Consider the following 24,556-nt stretch of genomic DNA (forward strand, 5'->3'; position numbering starts at 1 on the left):
CAACTTTGTCTCCATTTAAATCTTGGCTTTGAATCAAACCATTTGGTTATCCTTTCTTTGTAGACACTATCATTGTGATGTGCTTTCAATCTCATTTCCTCCACCTCACGAATCTGACTCCTTTTCAGTTGCGCGCCATTAAAATTTAATTTCATCTCTCTCGTTGTCCTTGCTTATATTCTAGCTCTACTTGTAGATGACAATCATAAGCAAACTAATATTGTCGTCATAATAGGTGTTGTCTTGAGAGGGGGTCCTATAACAAGCCCATATACTTATTTGCTCAATTCATTAAACCAATCATTTCCTCTTTTTAACCATTGTCTTCTTCAGAATGTTCTTCCATTGTTTATTTGATGTTTCGGTTGTTCATTGTTCCCTGGATGATAAGCAATGGTGCCTTCGTTCTCAATTCCCAACTTGGATAATTAAGAATATGGTCCAATAAAATGAGAAACTCTATCAATATAATCAGTACTCTTAGAGCACCATATCTTGGAAAGATAACTCCCCTCATCATTTCAATTGAATGTTCTATTGAAGCACATAGGCTTGGCATAGCTTCCACCATTTTGAAACATAATCCACTACAACCAAGTCATATCCATAGCCATGTCGTTTTTAAAATGGTCCCTTTTTGGAGGTGGTCTGCGGTTACGCGCTTGGTGCTGACTTTGCAAGCTACAAATGGTTATATATCTTCCTCCATTGTTGTTTGTTTGGGCTTCTTGAGAGCTTTTAGACTTTTCAAAAGCCAAAAAGCTCCCGGAAGTCAAAAATCCAGAAGCTTCTTACTCACAGTGTTTGGTGAGCAAAATCCAGGAGCAACGACAGGCTTTATACTGATGGCAAGCAGCCGCATCGCACGCTACGCACCCAGGATGTTGCTCATGGCATTTCGCCGATCAGATTGCGTTCGCAGCACAGCCGATGTCTTGGGCCGAATTTGGACTAGGACCTCCCAGTCACGGTCCGTGATGCAGGCGGTTTCAGCGCATTGCAGCCCGCGATAGAGTTTTAAATTTTGATCTAAGACCGTAAGGGACTATTGAAAAAGATTGCTTTAGGGCCGGTTCGTTTCCTCCGGAATGATCGCCTGGAAGAATTCCGACGGGAATCGTTAGTCAATTTACACAAGCTTCCATTAACCAGAACAATTCCTGATGTCAAACTGCCTCAAACAAACGGGCCCTTACTTGCTTCAACGGTTCAGCGTATAGCTCCAGCATGTTTGGTCAGCCCATGTGAAAAGTGAAAACAGGCAGAATCGGCCCACCAATGTACTATCCTGTCGATAGTAGCACTTTCGAATCGAACTACTGTAGTATTATAGACTGCTGGCGAATTTTGATTAATTTATATTTTATATATCTTCTATAATCCCTATGTCTGAAAACAAATTGCCTCAGTAAATTTATAAATACGTGCTCTCTCTCTATCTAGCCATTTCATAGAGCTAAGTATCCATTTCTGTAAAACAAACTTAACATTGTGAATTGAGCCTAAATCAGTTGGTGGTTAGGTTCTTTGTGGTAGATGTCTATCTAGATTCAAGCCCTCGACTTAGAATGTGTGTTCGCACTTCCATAGATTTATTTCAGGATTTAACGACATTGTGATATCGGTGGTAGGTGATGTTTCCGTCGACAACTAGCTGTTTATAGTGACTTCGTCAATTTTGAGATGTACTGACACAATCTTTCGAAGTCACTCACATAGGGTGAGTGTGCGTATGCGTTGAGTATCATATAAAGAGAGGGCGAGCAAAATCCAACGAGAACTGAGACAGGAAGAGAGAGTGTGGGGAGATGAAGGAACCTCGCAGGTGATGACGACAGGACAGCAACCGCCCAGTTTTTGCTCATGTCGGCAAAATCCAACCGTAGAAACTGTTCGTCATGCTCATGTCGGCGAGCATGACGACAGGACAGCAACACAGACGACTGAGGACCTCGCAGGTGCGCTAGCTGACGAGACGAGTGACGACTGCCCCCAACGCAGGGAACAATTGCATGCATGAACCCGCCCTGTGTTTTGCACGGTGAATCCGTGCGTGGCAGTAAAGACCACGCCAACACAACGACTAGCTAGTACAGCACTCGATCTTGCCACTTGTGCAGCGGCAGGCAGGAGCAGAGACGACCGGCGAGATGCATGCATGGGATCGATCGGAGCTGGCAGCAACGCAGAAGCACTGCACCTCTCCGACGACGACGTTCGGATCGAGTAGGCAGGGCAGCACCAGCTAGCCGTCGACCAGCATCACTGCACCTGCAGCCGAGGCTCGATCGAGCACGTACGTCGTCCACGGCACGGACGCGGACGACGACCACGGCCGCGCCGCGCCGCGCGACGACTGCCTGTGGTACATGCATGCATGTTCAGAAACAGACACGGACCACGGAGCCACTACCAGGACTTCACTCGCTTTCTCCGGCCGGGTCTCCTCCTCTCCGCTCGAGCGAGTGCTTCTACTTCATTCATCACGCAAAAGCGAAAGGCGACTCCGTTTACACCGCGGCAATGGAACGACCGGCCGGCATTCGTGTTGGCGCTGGCCCTGCCCCAACCGCCGACGTATCACCACTTCCTTCGCTGTTTGGTTTTCAAAACAGTCAACAGTAGTGACACCACAGCATGCACGGTGCTAAAATTAGGTGTCACCTGCACATATATATATATATATATATATATATATATATATATATATATATATATATATATATATATATATATATGTTTATTATTATTTCTAACCTTATGAACTGATTTGAATGTATTCGGATTTATAACAATTCATCACATGTATTGAGGTGGATTGAAGTGAAACTAAAACTGAATTTCATCATAATCCAATCCAACATATATAGATTAAAGTGAAGTCAATAACCAAGGTTTTTAATTTCGCTAGAAATCCGGCCGAAATTTTTTTAGAGACTAGCACATGAAGTATGTTTTTCTTTAAAAAAATTAGATCTAAACAAGTATCAATATGATTTATGATTACACATCTATTGAATATATAGAAGAATATACAATATAAACAATGATTCTTAAATTATATAGCACATGTATTAGTATATAATGAAATTTTGGATTTTTCTTTCGGCCACCACCAAAATTAACGAAATTCGTGAAATTTCGCCGAAAGTTTGAACCCAAGCCCACTAAATTTAGAGTTTCGTTTTTCCACGCCTTCACCATATTTATATTCAACAAATATATATGTTTCTTATGCGTGGTTGTCCATGACATAATGTTTATTTTCTTGTTTATAGGTCATTCTTGAGAGTTGGAAAAAAAAATCTACGTGCCATCGTTGCATAGCATCTCGTGGTTGTCCATGACATGACACCTTCACGATTTTCTTCTCTATACTTTGTTTAGTTTCATGGAAGTGCTGCCAAATTCTTAGAGCAACTTCAAGAAACTTTTGATATCCTTTCTAATTTTATAGGTATATAGATTATATGGTGAAAAAATACACATCAGTCTTTTAATTGGATATTTAAATATACGCATCATCTATTCTAGATTTCTTGCTAGCTAAAGATAGAGAACGAGAATGGTTCTATAGAGTACATACAATATATAAAAAGAACTTTTCAAGGGTACAAATATATGAAAAATAATTTTTATTCAAATAACTTTCTGGATCTCCAAATGAAGACTTAGATAATAAATTTTAGATTTTTTTTTTGAGATGACATTATATACTCATGTTTTTCTTCAGGAACAATATAAGGTTACATAAACGTGGCTTCTAGTTTCTTAAGTGAACATGCTGTAAAAATTATATATATAACATATAACACTGCGATGCACAACATACGTGATCGATCACTACGGGAGGCAGTGACTTTCCCTAGTGCCAAATGCACTCAGGGAAGGCCCAGTTACACTCGGGGAAGCCTTCCCCGAGTGCAACATTCAGCGAAGAGTGCCCGAGGTATCTCTTTACGGAAAAGACGTCTTTCCCGAGAGACGAAAATCGTGCACTCGGGGAAAGCTTTTCCGAGAGCCGTGCTGGCATTCGAGAAAGAGTTGACGCCGTTGGTGGCCAGCCTCTTCCTCGAGAGCCATGTCTTGGCACTCGGGAAAGGGCGTCTTCCCCGAATGTACATCTGCTTTGACACCAATAAATTAACCCCCTGCACTGCGAACCACCCCTGCAGGTTCGTTCGCTCTTCGCTGCACCGGCGCATGCAAGGCGTGTCAACCAGCGGGCACTCCGCCGCCTCAGGGACTCGCCGGCGCCATGCGATGAGCGGCGACGACCGCGAGCGAGCGACGTCGATCTCTTTAACTCTGGGAACCCGCGCGCCGAAGTACGAGCGCCCAGCTCGATCGTAATGGTTATAGCCAGCCGCCGTTCACCCGGTCACTGCGACCGGGCCCCGCCGAAGTACTGCGCGCCCAGCTCGTTGTTGGAGTCGGAGGCGCCGCCGCCCTGGTGCTGTCCGGCGGGACCGGGAGGATCCGCCGCCGCCGTCGCCATCGCTGGGGCGTCGTGCTGGTGCGCGCCCTCGTAGACGATGCGGAGGTCGCCGCTCGGTCCCGCGGCTCCACCTTCTTCTTGGCGCCGCACAGCTGTGCCGACACCGGAAGTAGCTACTTCGTCATGCATGCATGCATCACCGTTCAACTCGCGTATCGGAAAAAATTTCAGTTTAAACTTTCAAGAAGGTAATGGAAAGTCAGGCATGCATGCGTAAGATGGTGCGTAGTGTTTGTGCGTGACGAGCTAGCGAGAAATCTTAAAAATAGAGGATGCCAATATTTGGAGACCTAATTAAAGAAGCCGTTGGAGAGTTTTTTTTTAAACAAAATCTCTATTCCTATCAATATATAAGGAAAGATATAAAGAGACTCTTGAAGTTGCTCTTAGTTGTTTAACGTTGTTTTGCTGCCTCACTCTTTCCAAGCCTTTGGTAGGAGTGCGGACATTATTTGCAGTGAATATAGCGTCAGAACTAAACTATAAACATCTTTGTAGTTCTATTGCTATTAAATTTGGTAATGGAATTCAAGGGTTCTACTGTTGGAAAAAACATTGCTACACTTTACTTTAAAATGTTATATCCCTTCAGATAATTTAAATCTCCTTTTAAACTAGAAATCTTCATCAGATAAGTTCAATCTCCTTATAAACTAGAAATTTTCACTGTCAAATCTACATGCAGGACCACCATAAGTTATTCTACATCTAGCCTTCTTCTTGCTTCTCTAATGTGTTTTTCTCCTCCCAACGAGCGAGTGTAACCGCTTGCGCCTACTTCACCCTCCTCACATCTCAAATGATTCTATTATTAGATCACAAAGGCTTCCTAAGTTCATATTAGAGTGCATGGTTAGAATTAGACCCAATTAGACCTACTAACCAAATAACACCAAAGAATAAACATCATAGAAGAAAATATGTAAGTGAAAATGGCACCAAGGCCTGCCCCCGGCTCCTCGCCGGCGGGTCCCTTGTGTGTCTCCTGTTTCTGTTTTTTCTTGTCCGAACTGTTGTGTCTTTTGAACCTTGTTTCCTACTTAATGAAATATACGTGAAGTCGAGTTCTAGAAAAAAAAGAAAATGGCACCAAGGCAAGTCGTTTTTTAACGAAGTTTAACCATGTCCCTACTTGCGCTTCTCCCATAAAACACTACACTAGGCCACATCCAAACCACCCACTAATCAACAAGGATTGCCTCATAGTTATGGTCGCCTAGGATATAGAGTCTAACTCAAAATTTATCCTAACTTCTAATAGCATAACCAAATTGTATAAATATTCAGACACATATCTAATAACACCCATTATTACCCCTTGCATCATATGATTGAGTTATCTCGTCTCGATCCTCCGTGCATGTCGGCCATCTTTTTCACCACCACATACGGCAGCAGCCCCTCCCCTACTTTATTACCCTACCCACCGATGTTGGGCCAACCTTTCTCCTCTAGCCCTTCCCTAGCTAACTCCAAAATCCCAGCCTCAAATTCTCACCAAACCGAAGGGTCCCCAATCCTAAACCGGAATCTCATCTTAGATGGACCTTGATCATTGTCATCGAAGAAGATGGAGAAGATTATGGAAATGAAATTGTGGTGTCAAACATAGGTTTGACAAGGAGAGGAAAAAATTGGATGGGATCTCAATCTATTTTTAGTGAAATATTTGGAAGGAGAGAAATAGGAAGCAGAAAGCTCTCAACCTAACCTGGCCAAGTGGCCACTCTTTAATTGCAAGGATGATATTACCTAGTACAGACTTTTGCTATGGCCCCAATGGCAGCTGGTACCGAAAATTTAGTTCTCCTTAGTAGCCGGTTCTTCTTTTTCTGTTCCACTGTGGCCGAGTTGTGTTCAGTTTTTCTGTAGGTTATTTCTTTTCGTTTCTTGTCAGCAGTATTTTAGCTCCGGGTTGTGGTAGCTTTTCAATGGTTGTTTAAGGCCTTTAAATTTTTGTAAAAGAATTTTGTTTTCTAACGTCTAACGAAATCTGCGGCAAAGTTTTGGTTGTCCTTTCTAAAAAAACTTTGAGGTGCCAAGAGAAGGAAGATACACATATGAATGTCATATAAGGCCTTGTTCAGTTTCGAATTTTTTTGAGGTTTTGGGTATTGTAGCACTTTTGTTTTTATTTGATAATTATTGTTCAATCATAGACTAATTAACTAGGCTTGATTAAAAGATTTATCTCGTGATTTATCTATACAATTAGTTTTTATTTTTATCTATATTTAATGACTCATTCATGTGCCGTAAGATTCAATATGACGAGGAATCTTAAAAAGTTTTTGGTTTTTAGGTGAACTACAAAGGCCTAACTTGTACGTACCCAAAAAAAAATCCTATTGATAGTAGAAGACAAACTGTTCATGTCACTGTTAAAAACGTGCACGGAAAGAGAGAACATAGGCCTTGTTTAGTTCCGAAAACTGAAAAGTTTTTGGAACTGTAGCACTTTCGTTTGTTTGTGGTAAATATTATCCAATCATAGACTAACTAGAGTCAAAAGATTCGTCTCGTGATTTACAGTCAAACTGTGTGATTAGTTTTTGTTTTCGTCTATATTTAATGCTTCATGCATGTGCCGCAAGATTCGATGTGACAGGGAATCTTGAAAACTTTTTGGATTTCGGGGTGAACTAAACAAGGCCATACTGTGAAATGGTCATCCTCCGCAGTGTAAATCCAGCCGTGAACCACGTGCGTTTTCCGCATGCTGTTAGGATAGGATACCATTTTTCATACTAGTCGCCGGTTCCCTCCATCAGGCCGTATCTGGTCTCCTGCTCACGGGCCAATGGAATAGGGAGACGACGACGACGACTAGTATCACTTTGCATACCAAGTTAGCTTACGTGTCTTTTGTGATAGCTCCAAAAAAAAAAACAAAATCTGAAGAAAAAGGGAAGCAGCAGCAATCCTGCCGAGCGAGGCTGTGGCCGTTCTGTCAGAGATCGAGCTAGATGCGCGGGCATATGTGTACGCATCCGCTGGCTCGCAGTCGCAGAATCCATTCCATGTCGGCACGTACAGTACGGGGTACGGGCAGCGTCATATCACAGCAAGAGATCGATCCACCGAATCTGGAGCGGACACGCAAATAAAATTCGTCTTCTTTTTGCCGAGCGAGTCCGGATCCCAAAAGGGGACTTTTGTTCATCGCCGGCGTGCACAGAGGGAGACACACAGAACACGAGCCTCCATTGTTTTCCTGTCACTCCGGCGGCGGCAAGAAGAGAATCTGCCGGATCTGGACCTGGAGGCACAGGCGGCGACGCGGAAGGAAGCAGGCAGCTGCCCTGTCCGCGGCTGGCTGGCAGCGGCAGGGCAGGCAGCACGTACAGTAACAGTACGTCCACTCCACAACGACAAGGACTGACCTGTTAATTTTCTGGTCCAAAAACCATTTGAACTGTTACATCAAATCTTTGGATATATAACATTAAATATAGATGAAAAAACAATTAATTACATAATTTAGTTATAAATCATGAGACAAATCTTTTAAGTCTAGTTAGTCTATATAATTGCTATAGTAACCCACATATGATAATGACAGATTAATTATGTCTAATAAATTTATCTCGTGTTTTCTAGACGAGTTATGTAATTTATTTTTTTTATTAGTATCCAAAAATCCCTCGACATATATATTTATAGTGTGATATCCAAAAACTAAACAAGTTTGGTAAGGAAAATTGAAGGAAAGGATTAGCGTGTGGTAGCAGCTGAGAGTTGAGACACAGACACGGACACGGACGCGACTACCCTGGTCAAAATATTTGTACGTAGTGATTATATATCTCAATCGCTTGCTTTGCTACTACTATTCTCATCACAATCTTTGCTACAAGGACTACTAGAGAGGAGACCCAGCAGCAGAAAAGCAGCACCTTCCACAAAGACACGACAGGAGCGAGGGAGTCAGCGTCTGGACACGTGCGTGCACTGTACGTACCCCCGCCGGCCCATCAGTTTCAGCTGTCTCCGACTCCGATCCGAAGAATATAATGCATGTTTGGCAGGATTATTGCTGCCAAACAAAAAAGACTTGAGCACACACACGTCCACCCCCCCCCGGCCCGTATATATCAAAATTCAGATAGGAGAGATCGACCAGATCAGCTGTCTCCGATCGATCGAATGCGTGGTCATCTTGCAGTCGATCTCGTCCTAGCTACTTTGGCATGCAGGCAGGCAGGAGAGATCTACCAAAAGAGTCCTTCTTCCTCCGGCACCCATATAATAAACAAAACAAACTACACGATCGAGATCTCGCCAGGATTTAATTTGACACGTGCATGGATCACGGTTTGTTGGATCGTCTCCAACAATAAGACGAATGAACTGATAGTACTATATACGCCTACTACACCCACCAACGTGCATGGATCACACGGTTCAATTAGTTTGTCTTCCACACGTGCATGGAACTGTGAGTCATTCAGAATTGTAGCCTTAATTTGATCAAGCAGTATGTCCATCCGTTCAAATGCTCCACTAAACATATATTAATATTTAAGAAGGTCGGAGTTCACATTCACATGGAGACTACTACTCGCTCTGTTTCTAAATGTTTGTCGTTTTCGCTTCTCGAGAAATAATTTTAACTAAATCTATATTATAAAATGTTAATATTTAAGATACATAATTAGTATTATTTGATAGATATTTGAATCTAGTTTTTTTAATAAATTTATTTAGAGATAAAAGTGTTACACGTATTTTCTAATAAATTATTTAGAGATAAAGGTAGTACCGCACGATGCAAAAAAAAAAACCCATTAACTGCACAGGCATGATGCTGGAAGCGTACGCCAAATATTACCTAGCTAGCGCTGGCTGAAGGGTAAAAGAAAAGAGGCAGCAGCTTCTTGGAACAACACCACGCAACGAGGGAACGGTTGCTGACGTAGGACAAGTGACGTCAGTCACGGCTCCAGCCGCGACCTGGCGCGGCCCCCGCCCCGCTAACGGCCATCCAGGGGTTTAGGACGATCGCAGAGCGTGCTTTCAGGTTTGAATTTGATCGGCATAAAGTTTCCCTTTGCTTGAAATTTGTATATTCGTCCTTATAAAATTGGTGTATTATAAAATTTGTTTAGTTCCCAAAATTTTTCAAGATTTACCGTCACATCAAATTTTACGGTACATGTATGTAACACTAAATATAGATAAAATAAAAATTAATTGCATAGTTTATCTGTAATTTGCAAGACGAATTTTTTAAGCCTAATTAGTCCAAAGTCTGTTTGGTCAACTCAGATGTGCTGAGGTCTGTTTGGTTCTCTTCTCACCTAGGCTACACCGCATCTAGAGGGAGAGACAGGCTAGCCACAGCCTGGTCTGGTGCATGCACCTGCACTTGTTTGGTTTTGCTTTTTGTTTTGAGCCACTCCAGCCATGTCTCGAAAAGATATTGTTTGGTTGGTCTTTGGCTTGGCACCAGTGCTCTCTCACGTGTACAGGCACACGCTCTGTTTTGGCTCCACACAACCATGTGTTGGCTAAAAATGATTTTAGAATCCATTTCCCATGAGCCTGAGATGGTTGCACGCACTATGGGCCTAACCCTGGTAGCACTTTAGGTAACCAAACACCTTAAGCCTGCATCCCAAGAGCCAGTTTGGAACTGGACAACCAAATAGGCCTCTAATGAATCTGATGTGTTGTATTCTGTGCCTGCCTAGCACTCTTCACCAACTAAACACCGATAAAAAAAAGTTATGGCACGCAATGCCTGAGTGTGGCATGGCAAGTGAAGGTCGGGAACCAAACATGCTTTTACTCTTTCATATCTTAGGCCTGTTTGGTTCGTCGCGGTAAACTTTAACTTCCATCACATCGAATATTTGAACACATACATAGAGTACTAAATATAGACTATTTATAAAATTAAAAACACAACTAGAGAATAATTTATGAGACAAGTATTTTTAGCCTAATTAGTCTATGATTGGACACTAATTGCCAAATAAAATAAAAATACTACAATACTTGTTAAACTCTAATACCTTCAACCAAACAAGCCCTTACAGGGATTCAGATATGTATATAAAATTATTTTCGTTAGGCTTTCATATTAAACTTCTCATTGTTGTCTCATTACCATCTTTCCCTGCAAAATGTGAAAACAAGGTGGACAAATACATGAATCCACATCTGTTCTCACCCCTAGTATTTAGTAAAAGGAAATAGTGTACTATCTCAAGTACAAATAATGATGTTTCTTCAACACCTCTAACACAAAATAGTAACTAATATTATTTGTGTAATAATATATATCTATAAAAGAACATGTTGCCTCTCTCTAGAAAAGTCTACCTCTTGATGTCATTTTCCAAATATCAAAACTCGATACACAAAAGAATTGATTTAGAACCAAAGATTAAAATGCCTGACTACATGATGAAACCTGAAAACATTGTTCTATTATTAGTGACTGAAGGGAGTAATATCCAACAGTAACTTCTTGTTGCGGAGATTAGTGTTGTACGCAAAAAGAAATATCCATATTCCTCCATATAAAGGAGATGATGAGATCACAGTGATTTTCTGGTTCAGTCAAAACCAGTAGTGTCGAAGTTGGGTAGGACAGCATGTGAACCCAAAAATTTACTGATTCGTCTTCGTCTTGACGATGTTAACGTCGTCGCATCAGAGAAGCTTCCATTCGATTGACTAATAAGCCCTGATAATAAATATACCACACCCAAAGAGCTTCGTCACTACTTTCAATCTCTCTCCCTCTCATCTACATGTTTCATTCATTAAACTTTGCGATAACATGGGAGCAGCAGTAGAGCACAGGACGTTGTAGACGTACGGTCACTGGCGGCGTCCATGGATTCAAGCTCACAGCCCGGCGCAATGTATGCATCTCTCTCTCTCTCTCTCTCTCTCTCTCTCTCTCTCTCTCTCTCTCTCTCTCTCTCTCTCTACGCTGTGTTTGATGCGTTTGCCTTAAACCAGCTTTGGTTCTCATGCATGCATGTATGGTTCATCATGTTTTTGTCAAATTTTCATGTAGCAACATATATTGTCCTCCGTCCACAACAGATAAGCTGATCCTGCTAGTCATAGCTGCTATATACAGATCAGCTTATTAAGTTTGCAGGTTGTTGTTATGCGTGTTCTAATGTTCCTTGGCACAAAAACTAACTGTGTAGTGATGCACGCAGAGGCAGCGGAGGAGGAGGAGAGAGAAACCAAAGGGAGGAGGACGAGGCGGCGGCGGCGGCGGCGGCAGAGGCCGGCTACGGCAGGCAGCTGGTGATGCCCGAGGACGGGTACGAGTGGAAGAAGTACGGCCAGAAGTTCATCAAGAACATCCAGAAAATCAGGTACTTGCTCCGTTCGATCCAACATGCATACGTAGCATTTTTTGCATCGAGATTGATCTCGAGCTCTCACATAAAGCTAGTGCAAACTTGATCACATATACCATTTTTTCGTGGTCAAATCGTTTCCCGCCATACGCGTGTACATCGGATTAATCAATAGCTCGACGTTGACCAAGCTTGTTGACTTGTTCATCTTCGTTCCTGTGCATCAAATCGTTTTATTAATTAATTGAGTCGATGTGACGCCGCCCATCGATCGAACACTGGTATAATGGAATGTATGGGTTGCCCGCCGTCCCCGTGCATATATGCATACGTGCAATGCTTTGCTGCCAGATCTTATCTTTCGAAGAAGAATCAACGGAAGAATAATATCCTCGCTTTATTATATTATTGATAACGGTCAACCAAATAAAAAGCCCTGATGATGACTTGATGAGCAAACTGCACAAGTGTGTTTTGCATTGCATGCCAACTGATGATACCGTACGTGGGGTGGTCCATGATGCATGTGTGTGATCCAAATCCAACAATGGCGCAGGAGCTACTTCCGGTGTCGGCACAAGCTGTGCGGCGCCAAGAAGAAGGTGGAGTGGCACCCGCGGGACCCCAGCGGCGACCTCCGCATCGTCTACGAGGGCGCGCACCAGCACGGCGCCCCGGCGGCGGCGGCTCCTCCCGGTCCCGGCGGCCAGCATCACGGCGGCGGCGCCTCCGACTTCAACAGATACGAGCTGGGCGCGCAGTACTTCGGCGGGGCCGGCCGGTCGCATTGACGCGGGGAGCCAGGGTCTTGTTTACTTTCTAAAATATTTTATAAAAATTTTCACATTCTTTATTACATTAAATTTTGCGGTACATACATGATGCACTAAATATAGATAAAAAAAATAACTAGTTACATAGTTTATCTGTCATTTGTGAGACGAATCTTTTGAGCCTAATTAGTTTATGATTGAACAATATTTGTCAAATACAAACGAAAGTATTGACAAACCGACAAGAAAGGCCGGCGGCGTTGCGTCACGTACGCATGCATCAGCTCCTGTGCTGGCCTCTGCTGGCTGCCGCTGCATCGATCGATCGCTTTCGCTGCGCACCGGAGGGCAGCGGCAGGTGCTGCCGGTGCCGGTTGACGCCTTGCGCCGGCGCAACGTGATGTTGAGTGCGGATTAATTGTTGCTGCTCCGGTTAACTCTCTGGTCTAGTGCTAGTGTACGGCTACTATTAGGACGATGGTGCATAATTGTAATTTTGATATTGTACATGCATAAAAAACAATATTTAGCTGAAAGTGGGAAGTAGCACCGTCGCTATTATGTTTTGTTTTCTGCAAAGTGTAAACTTGTCGAAAGTCTCCAGAGTTGGGTTCGAGGCCCTGGTCACCCAGTTTACATTGCATCGCCTCTGAACTGAATGCGACACTCGAGACCTAGCTTTATCAGTGGGATACACCTAATTCGTTTAGTGAGCGTTTAACATTCAATCATTTGCAGATAACCTGGCAGCTGACACTGCAACGGCTGGGTATCCACAACCAACAAGTTGGCAACACTAATAATGTTTTCGATTGAGGTAAACACCGAAGAGCGGTAAACAAAGTTCCATGCGATACGAGACAGCTCGTTCGCCTAGCAATCTGGAAAGACACAGTAATAGGCATTCTTATACAGTACGTACAATTCAAATTATTCATCCTAGCATACAACAACATCGAAAAAGTTAAAAACCACAAGTGCAGGAACATTTGGATACAGAAACATGTCTACTGCGTGGTCAGTCGACCGGTTCCTCCATACGGTGATAATAACCAACAAGATTATTCCCGGTGTCCTCTACGATACAGCATCTCAAATACAACAGATAACTTACAACCAGTCACACTCACACAATCCCGTCAGTAGTCAGTACATTGCCCCAGTTACCTACAGTGCCAGTCTTTTCATCATCGCACAGCACTGAAAGATACTCAGAAAAGACTTTAATAGACTCGTGTCTCAAAGACAAAGTAGGGCAAAATTTATCTACTCTTGTTAGCACTCAAGTTAACCACATGGGACACAAACTACTCAAACTGAAGTAATTTGACAAGTCCACCAGCTACCACAACAAACCCACCCAACCATGACACACCGAGGCTCACAGAAATTACAGGATGCTATAAGTTCCGCCAGACTTTTTATGTACAGTTAGAATTTATGGTCACACAAAAAACCTCAAGGATGCTTGTAATTAGAAGAACGTGACCTTCACTTGGGTCATCTGCAAAGAGGGCACCAGAAGGAAAAGATTAGTTTTAAATAATTAATTCTAGTACTGCACACACCGACACGAGTTATAAACAATATAAACGGTCCATTTGGAATACAGAAATTTCACAGAAATCATGTACAATTCCAAGGGAATCGGTCCATTTTCACAGGAAAACACAGGAAACAGGGGGATCCCACATTCCAAAAGGGGCTTAAAGAGAGAAGGAATTATCCCACATTACAGGAATTAACATGCCATGACATCTGATTTGAATACCTAGAATACCATAATAAAAGTTTGTTTCGAAAACACAGTAGAAAACATGATTCCAACATTTTACTATCAAGTCTAACAACAAATAACATATAGGTGCCCAGTCCCACACATGTTCCAAAAATGAGTACAAGACATAGTGAACATAGTCAACAGAACAAGAGAATCTCAATTGCAGGAAGAGTCATGCATGCGCTATGATTGAAGCATGATAAAAAGAACTACATACCATTGCTGAACTTTTCTAAACTCTGTCAGTACAGGATAGATGTTTTCGAAGGCAGTGTAGGTCTCCTCTCTCACCTACAAACAATCGACTATGAAATTAAGGAGAAAGATAAGCTAATCGCAGTATAATTAAGCATGAGCACGAAATGACAACTAACCTTTGCTCCAGTCAAAACAATCTTGCCTGAAACAAAAATTAAAAGAACAATCTTTGGTTGTTTCATCCGATAGATAAGGCCAGGAAAGAGTTCTGGTTCGTACTGTAAAACAAATTAAAAATGTCATTATCCAAAGAATGCAGACAAAAAAGGGTAAAAGAATTACTGTGATGTTAAAATAAGCCATCATTGGACATACACTTGAGAAGGCACCATGAGAATATGCAAGGCCCTCAAGCCTAATTGGAAACTTGACATCACAAGAGCCAACAATATTCTGAATCTTAAAGTCCTGGCATAGAACAGTAACTTAGCAACTGATGTACAAATTGTTCAAAGTACAGGTCAATGTACACAAGTATGAAAATAGTTACCTTAAATTTAGCAGGAAAACCAAGTTTCTGAATAATACGAGCATACTGGAAATACAGACAGGGGTTAGAATTCCAAAGCTCTCAGTAAACTAGATCCAACTTAAATAAAATGGTAGCAAGCCATATGGCACCTTTCTTGCTGCAAGCTTAGATTGCTGTTCGCTCTTTGCTCCAGTACATACCTGGTGATAGAAAATTATCGGTTGCTTGCTTCAGCACTAGAACACTTATGATGGATTGATACAAGATTGTAGTTCTATATGAAAGAAATGCAGTTCTAGTAAACTTTCTTCATTTGGAAGAAAAGTATTGACACATCAATGCATTTAATTAATATTCAATATGACAACCAAGAAAGTCTACAATACTGACTATTGATCCAAATAAATCCCAAGTAAAAACCCACCGAGATATATCATCTGGTAAGGGAAAATAGATTTGCCTAGGGTAGGCTAGAGAGGGTAAGAACTTTATTCTCCAATATTTGATGATTGAGAGAGGTAGATTAGGACACAGAAAAAACAAACAGATTAGCCTTTCTATCTTTTGACAGGACAGCACCAAGGCAACAAAACATGTCAAAAAAAAGATCAAATCTGTTTACATCAAAAACATGCAAAATCCTTGAAAATTGACAGTATAAGACAAAAGATGTTGATGACATACCATTTTACCCGATGCAAATATCAGTGCTGTGGTTTTGGGTTCCCTTATTCTCATGATGACTGCAGCAAAACGCTGTTTACAGATAAAAGAGTCAAATACGAAATATAATGACAGAAAACTTAGCAAAATTCAGGTTGCTACATTGTATCATCATAACTGAGAAAGATTGCATTCAATAGAATGCCTAAAAGAGCAAACAAGTCATATATAAGCTAAAAATTTAGAACTTGATTGTCAAAGAATATTGTGGTTATTCACAGGACAAGCAGGATATGAGCATCCATCTGGTTTGAAACTAACCGTGCACATCTCATATCCCAGGCCATCCATTAGTTATTAGCACAAAGCTATTTGAACTCATGGACAAGATTGTACATCATTACAAAGGATCAACATACTTTATATGTCCATAAATCTTCCACTAGATAAAAACAACAAGTAAATACCGTGCAAAGCCATTGCTTTGAGGTAATCACTATACCTTGGGGTTATACTCCGCATTTCGTGCTTGCAAAGCTATTGCTTTGAGGTCAAGTTTACAATCCAAATTAACTGTTGATACAATATTCCTGTCATGAAAAAATGACACACGTCAAGCAGACCATGATCAAAGAACTGCAGTAAACATGTGAATTTTGTTTTGTAAAACCAACATAGGGTTCTTATTGTAAGTTTTTAGCATTGAAGAGACACTACAAGATAATTTTCATTGTTCTTTTTATATTTGATAGTGTGTGCTATTAATTTCTTCATGCCAATTTCCAACATGTGCAAATCATAATAAATTTAAGACTAACATTCAAGATAACCTACACTATAATGGTTGGATCGTAAAATCTTTGTATCAATCAAAGTCATTTCAGGACTCAATATGGCACTAATATGCCCATAGCACTTAATAATGAAATTGCCTGCAGAAAAATCTTACACCTAAATCATAATAAAAATCTTCCACAAAAGCTAGTTAGGTTACTTCTGGTTTGGGGACGGAGTGGGATGGAATGGTCATGTCCCTATTTTTTGGACGGGATTGACCCGGATCTTGTTTGGTTGGACAGAAAGGTTCATTCCAATTTTTGTTTGGTTCGAAGGATATGGTGGGATGGAACCCGCTGGAGTTTTAACTCCATTAGACACAATAATCCATGGCCGCACCATCCATTGTCTCTACACCTGTTCTTGTTGTCTTCTTCAGGTGAGCAAAGCATGATTCCCAAGATTTTGTACCACAGTCGCTCAACATCTCACAGCTCCGGTGCCCAACAGCTGGGCACTACCACCGCCCAAGAGCTTGGCCAACCCATTCGCCCAAGATCTCATGCAGAGATCTTGGCATTGCCACCACCAGAGATGCTCAACCTGCCCCACCAGAGTTCTCATGTGGCCAGAGGAGGTAATTGGACCCACTCCTCTTATCGTCGGCGCTAGCCCAGTGGGCTGCATATGCTCCAAACATCTCCTCTCCTCCGCTTGCCTTGAGCTTGGAGCTTCCACGTGCCTGCGCCCCTCCTTTTGACCACGCTTGCACCAGGCAATGCAAAGATGGCGTGCAACGCCGTCCGCAAGGAATGGCTTCATCCACCCGATTCAAGGGGACCGAGCTGTCCACATATTTCAGGAATATGCCACTGCAAAAAATGACCCCATCCCTAGCTCCTCCCAACCAAACACTGCTGAAAAAGGATTGCCCCATCCCGTCTGGGACGTCCCTCAATCCAAGCCAATGCATTTAACCCTCCCCACGATATAAGATATGGAAACCTCAGTGCGTGAGGCTGACTGTTTATCATATTACACAATTTATGCACCAACGAGTCAAAACATAGAATGGAAATATGGTAAGAAGAGATTATGCTTGCTGCAACTATTACGCCAAGATGACAAACTTCAATAAGGAAATAGATCTCCTCTCCAGTTTGGCCCTCTCTCGTTCTCCCAAGTTTCATACCTGAAATCAACCCTCGGAGAGAGGATGACAACTAAATAATTCCCACCAAAGCCCCAACTATTTAAGACAATATTAGCTCGTTTCGATGCACCCAGCACCGGGAAGCTGAACAAAAACACGGCATAAACCAACCACACCACCACCCACAAGACAGGGAGGCACCCCGCTGGCCAGAACCAAGCCTTGGCAGCTCCACAGCACACCCAAGCACCCATCCGCCGGGCGGCGGGACCCTAGCACGTACGGTACGGGATCTCTCCGGAACCCCGAATCCCCGACGACCCAGATCCGGGACTTACTGGAGCGTGGGGACGATGCCGGAGGGGTGCTTGGACAGATCCACCGGCTGGCTGCCCTCGAGCCCCGGCTCCGCCATCCGAACCACGCACGCGACCTCGGCGGGGCTCCGCGCCGCGAATCCGGGGCCGAAATGGGCGGGAAAGGAGCGCGCGCGTCACCGGTTCGAGGGGGAATTCGAAATCCGGGTCTTTTATAGAGATCGGGAGAGGAGTTGGGGAGGAGGGAAAGCAAGGGGAAGGAGAGCTAGGGTTATCTGTCTCGCGAGGGGGAGTCGGGGACAGCGCAGGCGGCGTGAGAATGCGGGGGGAAGAGGGGGAGGTCGTCTGGTGGTGGGAGGTAGATGCGTGCGGGAGTTGGGGTTGTATCGGTGGACGGGGAGCAGGCGGTGGATGGCGACTGCTTGGCTTTTGTAGGGGAACAGGGTGCACCGGCTGTGGCCGGTTACCCCAGGGCGCGGTTTGCCCACGCGCTGGTTCGAGTTATGCAAACTGACCTGTGGGTCATAGCATGCGGTGGGACCCGGTGTCGGTGTGTGTGGGTATGATGCGCGTTCGACGGCCATTAATCAAGAATTTCTCCTACTCGCAGATCGCACTAGCAGGTTTACGAACGCGCCGAGAAGATCGCACTATTATGAATTATTTTCTTTGAAAGAAAATTGTTATGAATTATGAAAATCATGAACTATACTAATCGGACTATTTGAATTATTGTGATGGATCATTTTCCGTTCGAGTGGGAAATCATGGTCACCAAAAAGCTGGTAAGAGAGAGATTATAAGATGATTATTATAGTCGAGTGTTTTAGTTATGTTTAGTTTATAATTAAATTATTTTAGCTAATTATTATAATCACAGTGGATCCAAACAGGCCTGACTAGTGACTACTTGAGCATTCGCGTTACGTCGCTGTTGCAGTGCACATTCATTAATGTTAAGGCCTTGTTTAGTTCCCAGAATATTTTGTAAAAATTTTCAGATTCTTCCATCACATCGAATCTTGCGGCATATGTATGGAGCACTAAATATAGATGAAAGAAATAACTAATTACATAATTTATCTGTAATTTGTGAGATGAATCTTTTGAGTCTAATTAGTCTATGATTAGATAATATTTGTTAAATACAAACGAAAGTGCTATTGTTCCTATTTTGCAAAAAAATTTGAAACTAAACAAGGCCTAACTAAAACATCTTGCGTTAGAGCTTCCTTGATGCACCACGGTGGCGTGCTGTCGTAGTGACCACCTCAGCTCTAGACTTCCATGTCATAGGCTCTTGCAGAGGAGATCATGGCCTCATCTAAAAAAAATCAAAGGCAACAGCTAGGCAGCGTGCTATGGTGGAAGTAGTGGCTCTAAGCTATTGGGACCACGTCTGGTTCGTGCATTTGGCTCCAAATTGTCTTTAGCAGCGACTGACGGTGGAACGCCTATAGAGACAAGCCACATGCAGCTTGCATTGAGTACAATGGTGGTTTTAACTTTTAACCCATCGAACGTACGTGGATGGTCACCTTTTTTTCCTGGGGCTAACGCTACTAGGTGCCCGTGTTGCGACTACCCTTAGGCTGTCTCCAAAGGCATGTGAAATTTTTTTGGATTTCGCTACTGTAGCACTTTCGTTTGTTTGTGATAAATATTGTTCAATAATAGACTAACTAGGGTTAAAAAATTTGTCTCACGATTTACAGTCAAACTGTGTGATTAGTTTTTGTTTTCGTCTATATGCTTCATGCATTTGCCGCAAAATTCGATGTGACAGGGAATCTTGAAATTTTTTTGGATTTCAGAATTAACTAAACAAGGCCCAAGACCCATTTGGGAACCCAAATCCAAAATAGGTTTTCAACACAATACCTATAGCCTCCAACAGAGTACTCATACAGAAGATCCATTTTGAGTATCAGGAGAGGCATAACCCAAATTTGGGTATCCTCTCTCTTCGAGACCCATTTGTAGAGAGTGTTGTCTTTTAGGTCTTGTTGTTGGAAAAGACTAAAAATAGGTATGGATCCTTTTAGCTGTAGCGCTAACCAAATGACAAATGAGTTTTGTATTTTGGGTGACGATTGTTGAAGACAGTCTTGTACTAGCCACAACGGCGAGCATCGATGTGTCAGTAAGCATGTCAGTAAGCATCGGTTTATAAGAGAGCTGTAATGTCTAAACATCATGTGGGACCAACCAAATGAATAAACAAACAAGGAGACATTGCAATGCCTGAACATATCAGTGAGCATCGGTTGAAACTCGCCCTCTCTCAGTATGTGCAACTATAGTTTTTTTATGTTGCACTGTGGAAAGTAGAAGCCTCGATGTCGCACAAAAAAAAATCAGCATCGCACCCCGCGATGTGATGCCTCAAGGCTAGAAGCCAAAATATGCGCAATGGTAAAACTATACGTTATGTGTAGTCTTATATATAAAATGTTAGAAAAAAATATTTCATTTTAGAATGGAGAGAGTAGGCAATAAGACCAGTACAAAACGGACATAAATCTAAAACAAATATTGTTTGAGAGAAAATATCTAAAATCAATCCAAGTATAAGCAAGCATCATATGTGACATAATAAGAGATTAATAATCCTAAAATGAGTGTACATGTCTTGCATCAATTTATGAAACTCGAATTATCTGTCTCCCAGAGCACGAGCCAATGCCACTCATAACCTATTACATATAGGTCAATCTTTTACAGAGCTTGTGATCATCTTTATATCTGATCATCATTTAACGATCTGCGGGACTAGTAGGCTATCAGAAGCAATAACCTTCGGTTGTTTCAGATGGACACGAATGTGCATCACCAGTTTACAGCTCTGTATACTTCACCTAATAACTGAACATTCTGAGAGAATGAACTATTTGTGGCTCCTTGATGAGGCCCAGCATGTTTACCTTTTAGGTTCCCTTAGGTTAAACACTAAATCTTCATGATGGAAGGTGTTTGCCTGAACTCCAAGACAGCAAGGTTTTCTCTATACTTCTTTACTTCGGCCACCATTCTGTCGTACGATTCAGGGTATTTGCAAAAAATCACGATTTTGATTCAGCTCCCTGGCTCGTGCCTGCAATGTCAACATGATCCTTTACAAATGTTCGAAGGCATCCATTAATTACCCGAGGGGCACCACCATCACAAAATCGCTTTGCCAGATCTACTGCCTGAAAGACAAGGGTCGAGAGACATTTATATTCTACTAGTACTCAAAAGTGGAAAGAGTAATAGCTATAAGAAAACATGCAGGTGCTTGATGCATAAAGTCAAAATATGAAGAAAAACAAGTAATAGGGAGAAATAAGCACCTCATTGATGACAACTTTGTGAGGTGTTCCTTTTGATGTCATCTCTGCCATAGCAATATGTAGAATGCAGAGCTCAAGTATCCTTGCCACAGGCTCATCCTGCCATGAAATTTTCCATGTATCAACAGCAGGTTATGCCATAAAACAAGACAGCAAAATAATAAATACTAAAATATAACACCAAGTTAAAGATCAGGAAGATTATAAACTGATGAAAGGAAAGTAATATATTGTGTTTGAACCAAACACAATATAAACAGCTTGATGCATATCGAAGGGATTTGATGAATCAACATAGAATAGTAGGAAAAGGTATCTAACCTTCCAAGCCTGGGGAATTATTTTGTCAATGATATCTACATGCTTATCCCATCCACTAGCAACAGCCACTAAAAGTTCCCTGGACAACCTGTACTGGAAAAATATCTAATTAGGAATGTAAGAGCAGCAGGACTAAATATTAAACAGGAAATTAAATTTTATCATATATCAGAACAGTGTATCGATACCTAATGCCTTTAGTGGAATTGGGCAAGAAGGAAAGTATACCGTAAGACAAAGTTGTTGTACACCAGTTTTGGAGGAGCTGAAAGTACATCTTCTTCTGAATATGAAAGAAAAACATGTCAAATTCTTTGCAGAAGAATAACCAAACATTAATGGAACATATTTACACAAAAACAAATCTATAGTTACTCAGCTGATTTCACAACAGACTAAGGAAGAAAATGTATACGGTTAATATGACTATATGAGCCGTTTAGCACGCATCGTAAGGATATGTTTATTGTGCTGAACGAGATAGATGCCACTGGGCTGCTACAAAAGATGCATGCTAACGAACGTGAACAGTTTTCAGCATGTCGATTAAAAGTGTAATCAACACATAGCTTGATAAAATATATCAAAATTTACTGGCGCTTAGAGTGATGGATTATGGTATAGCTCTCTTAAAACTCAGTCTGCAAAACCACCAAAAGAAAAAAAAAACAGATACACAACCCCTGTAGATCTTAATGACCTAGCCTGACTAGGTAGCACCTAGGCATTAGCCACTATACCGAATCAAGAGTTAGGTGCCACACAGCTGCTTACCTAGCACATTGGGTTTTTTAAGCCAAAGCACTGCATTAACTGTTGTAGTTTAACGGTCTGAAATTCACAGCACCAACTGTGAATTGCTCTAGCATGCCCTCCAGTTTTTATATACATGAAAATAGGCACACGCCCACAATAAAAAAAAAAAGAAACTTGGCCTAAGTTCAATAACGTATTTATGGAACAACCAATGATCCATTGCTCTCTTTACTTTAGGAAACCAGAATCATAGATATATGACGAAAGTTTCAAAACTTAGACTGAAACCCACCATAAAATTTGTTTAAACAGGAACCAACTAGATTTTCTGGTGGTTGTATGTTTCAGATTGACCGAAGGATAACCATTAAAAGACTGCTATAATGGAATTGGTACCTAACTGAACTTGTGCTCTTTGGAATCTTCTGGATATAGAAATATTGAATCTCAAAATTGTGAAAAAAAAAGATGGGCATATGTCCAAATTTACCAACAACAATCTACGACTCCAACTGTAACAGCGTTAACATATAGGAAGTAGCTATGTTACCCCGATACTTCTCTGAATCGCCGTACCGATATCGCGATACGTATCCGATACGGCGCCGATACGGTATCGGAGAAGTATCGAGGAAATAGAGAAATAAAAATAAATAAAATAAATCCGATACTAGACCGATACCTTCCCGATACTTCCCAGCCCATAACCTCTCAAATTGAAGTCCATCAAGTTAGCAGCTCATTTTTGTGGCCCATTTACACAACACTAAAACCCTACTAGCCACCACACGTACACAATAGATGTAGTAGCGGACTTAGCCTAAAACTTATAGTATCCTAATATTTATTTTTCTGCTGTAAGGATATTAAAAACAATATTTAGTTTTCTGCTGGTGTGAAACCAAATATCTTAAATCCTTCATGGTACTAGCCATGTCTATATTTTGTCATCTCTATTTGTTGATTATTCTACTAGAGTGAAAATTATTCTTAATAGGAGTATTCTGATTTTTTTTGGTATATTTATATACTTGCCGTATCGGCGTATCCTTGTATCAACGTATCGCCGTATCGGTATCGCCGTATCCCTATCCCGTATCGGTGCAACATAGGGAAGTAGAACCAGAAGTCGCGTGGGCATAGTTGTTACCGTTGGCTGAATCCTTCTCGTTCTGACTGGTCAGCTTCTCAGCCTCCTCCTCCGTTCCAACCTCGAGCGGAACCCCACCAAAGCTCATATGGTTGTAACTCAATAAGCATGCCTTATCGAAAACAAACCCGGGCTCTGAACAAGCGTGGGGAAACCGAAATAATAAGAGGACAAACAGCAAGTAAAATGCATGCATAGAACGCCAGGAGCCCAGGAGTTTGCGCTGACGCAAGGAGGTATTCAGCCGAGCAAATCGACGAGCTGATCCTTGAAAACAAATGCACGAAGAAGAGGCGCTGGGAGAAGAACCCTGACCTCGCCTTGCGCTGATCCTGCGGTCGAAGAGCCGCACGACGTCGGTTCCCTCCAGACACGCGGCGTAGGAAATCATCCTGCGACACGAAACGCGGAAGCAGCGAATTCACCTCAAGGAAGGAACCACAGCCCAGCACCGATGGAGACAAACCGAAGTACGTAGGGGCTGAAGATCGGGGGAAACTAACGGGACTCACAGCGCGAGCTCACGGGCAGCGCGGGGGCTGCAGAAGCGGCCGGAGCGGTCGACCTTGGCGTGCGCGGGGGCGGGCGTGCCCGAGGCCTCCGGCGGTGGCGGGCTGGTGACCACCAGCGGCGCGCGGGAGGAGGCGACGGCGCGGGGCGGGGGCGGCGCCGCGAGCGCCCGGGCGCGCCGCGACGCCGGGCCCGCGAGGAGAAGGCAGGGTCTAGCCCCCGCGGAGGAGGACGAGGACGAGGAGAAGGTGCGGACGGATGGTGCCGCTTCCATTTCGCCCGGCGCGTGCCCGCCGGCGAGAAGGTTCGGAGGAGCGGAGGCGGGCAGCGAGGGAGCCAGCGACTGGAGCTCGAAATGGAGCGGACAAGGAAGAAGAGGGGATAGCGAGGGGATAAGGTTGTTGGGTCGGTTTGCTTGCCGGAACAACAGTTGGGCCGAGATCCCGCCATCATGGGCCGTTGTTC

At 42.7% G+C, this 24,556-nt stretch overlaps 3 protein-coding genes and 1 pseudogene across 3 annotated transcripts; 1 reads left to right on the forward strand and 3 right to left on the reverse strand.

The window, feature by feature from the left end:
* Positions 4,382-8,985, reverse strand: LOC110436810 (annotated as a pseudogene).
* Positions 11,245-13,204, forward strand: LOC8057209 (probable WRKY transcription factor 58). The gene is made up of 3 exons (XM_002464085.2): positions 11,245-11,373; positions 11,683-11,844; positions 12,386-13,204. Exons 1-3 carry the CDS (start codon positions 11,345-11,347, stop codon positions 12,618-12,620), a joined length of 426 nt encoding a protein of 141 aa, XP_002464130.2. The 5' UTR covers positions 11,245-11,344; the 3' UTR covers positions 12,621-13,204.
* LOC8056767 (TATA-box-binding protein 2) lies at positions 13,491-18,406 on the reverse strand. Its single transcript, XM_002466678.2, has 9 exons — positions 18,044-18,406; positions 16,278-16,365; positions 15,797-15,868; positions 15,262-15,312; positions 15,131-15,175; positions 14,956-15,048; positions 14,757-14,858; positions 14,600-14,673; positions 13,491-14,106 (listed from the first exon to the last, which is right to left on the reverse strand). Coding segments are annotated over exons 1-9 (603 nt in total). The 5' UTR covers positions 18,121-18,406; the 3' UTR covers positions 13,491-14,105.
* LOC8057210 (N utilization substance protein B homolog) lies at positions 20,575-24,464 on the reverse strand. Its single transcript, XM_002466679.2, has 7 exons — positions 24,094-24,464; positions 23,897-23,973; positions 23,582-23,716; positions 21,904-21,958; positions 21,676-21,763; positions 21,355-21,453; positions 20,575-21,213 (listed from the first exon to the last, which is right to left on the reverse strand). Exons 1-7 carry the CDS (start codon positions 24,363-24,365, stop codon positions 21,085-21,087), a joined length of 855 nt encoding a protein of 284 aa, XP_002466724.2. The 5' UTR covers positions 24,366-24,464; the 3' UTR covers positions 20,575-21,084.

This window comes from Sorghum bicolor, chromosome 1 (genome assembly GCF_000003195.3).
Source record: "Sorghum bicolor cultivar BTx623 chromosome 1, Sorghum_bicolor_NCBIv3, whole genome shotgun sequence".
NCBI classification, from domain to species: Eukaryota; Viridiplantae; Streptophyta; class Magnoliopsida; order Poales; family Poaceae; genus Sorghum; species Sorghum bicolor.

What these genes read in the sequence shown, in the direction of transcription:
- LOC8057209 (XM_002464085.2), top strand. Translation starts at nt 11,345, where the DNA reads ATGGATTCAAGCTCACAGCCCGGCGCAAT. An exon ending in AGCTCACAGCCCGGCGCAAT is followed by an intron (nt 11,374 to 11,682) that starts GTATGCATCTCT and finishes TGATGCACGCAG; the next exon opens with AGGCAGCGGAGGAGGAGGAG. An exon ending in AAGAACATCCAGAAAATCAG is followed by an intron (nt 11,845 to 12,385) that starts GTACTTGCTCCG and finishes ACAATGGCGCAG; the next exon opens with GAGCTACTTCCGGTGTCGGC.
- LOC8056767 (XM_002466678.2), bottom strand. Translation starts at nt 18,120, where the DNA reads ATGGCGGAGCCGGGGCTCGAGGGCAGCCAGCCGGTGGATCTGTCCAAG. An exon ending in GGCATCGTCCCCACGCTCCA is followed by an intron (nt 16,366 to 18,043) that starts GTAAGTCCCGGA and finishes TTTTCATGACAG; the next exon opens with GAATATTGTATCAACAGTTA. An exon ending in TATTTGCATCGGGTAAAATG is followed by an intron (nt 15,313 to 15,796) that starts GTATGTCATCAA and finishes TTCTATCACCAG; the next exon opens with GTATGTACTGGAGCAAAGAG.
- LOC8057210 (XM_002466679.2), bottom strand. Translation starts at nt 24,365, where the DNA reads ATGGAAGCGGCACCATCCGTCCGCACCTTCTCCTCGTCCTCGTCCTCC. An exon ending in CGAGAAGGATTCAGCCAACG is followed by an intron (nt 21,959 to 23,581) that starts GTAACAACTATG and finishes TTTCATATTCAG; the next exon opens with AAGAAGATGTACTTTCAGCT. An exon ending in TAATTCCCCAGGCTTGGAAG is followed by an intron (nt 21,454 to 21,675) that starts GTTAGATACCTT and finishes ATTTCATGGCAG; the next exon opens with GATGAGCCTGTGGCAAGGAT.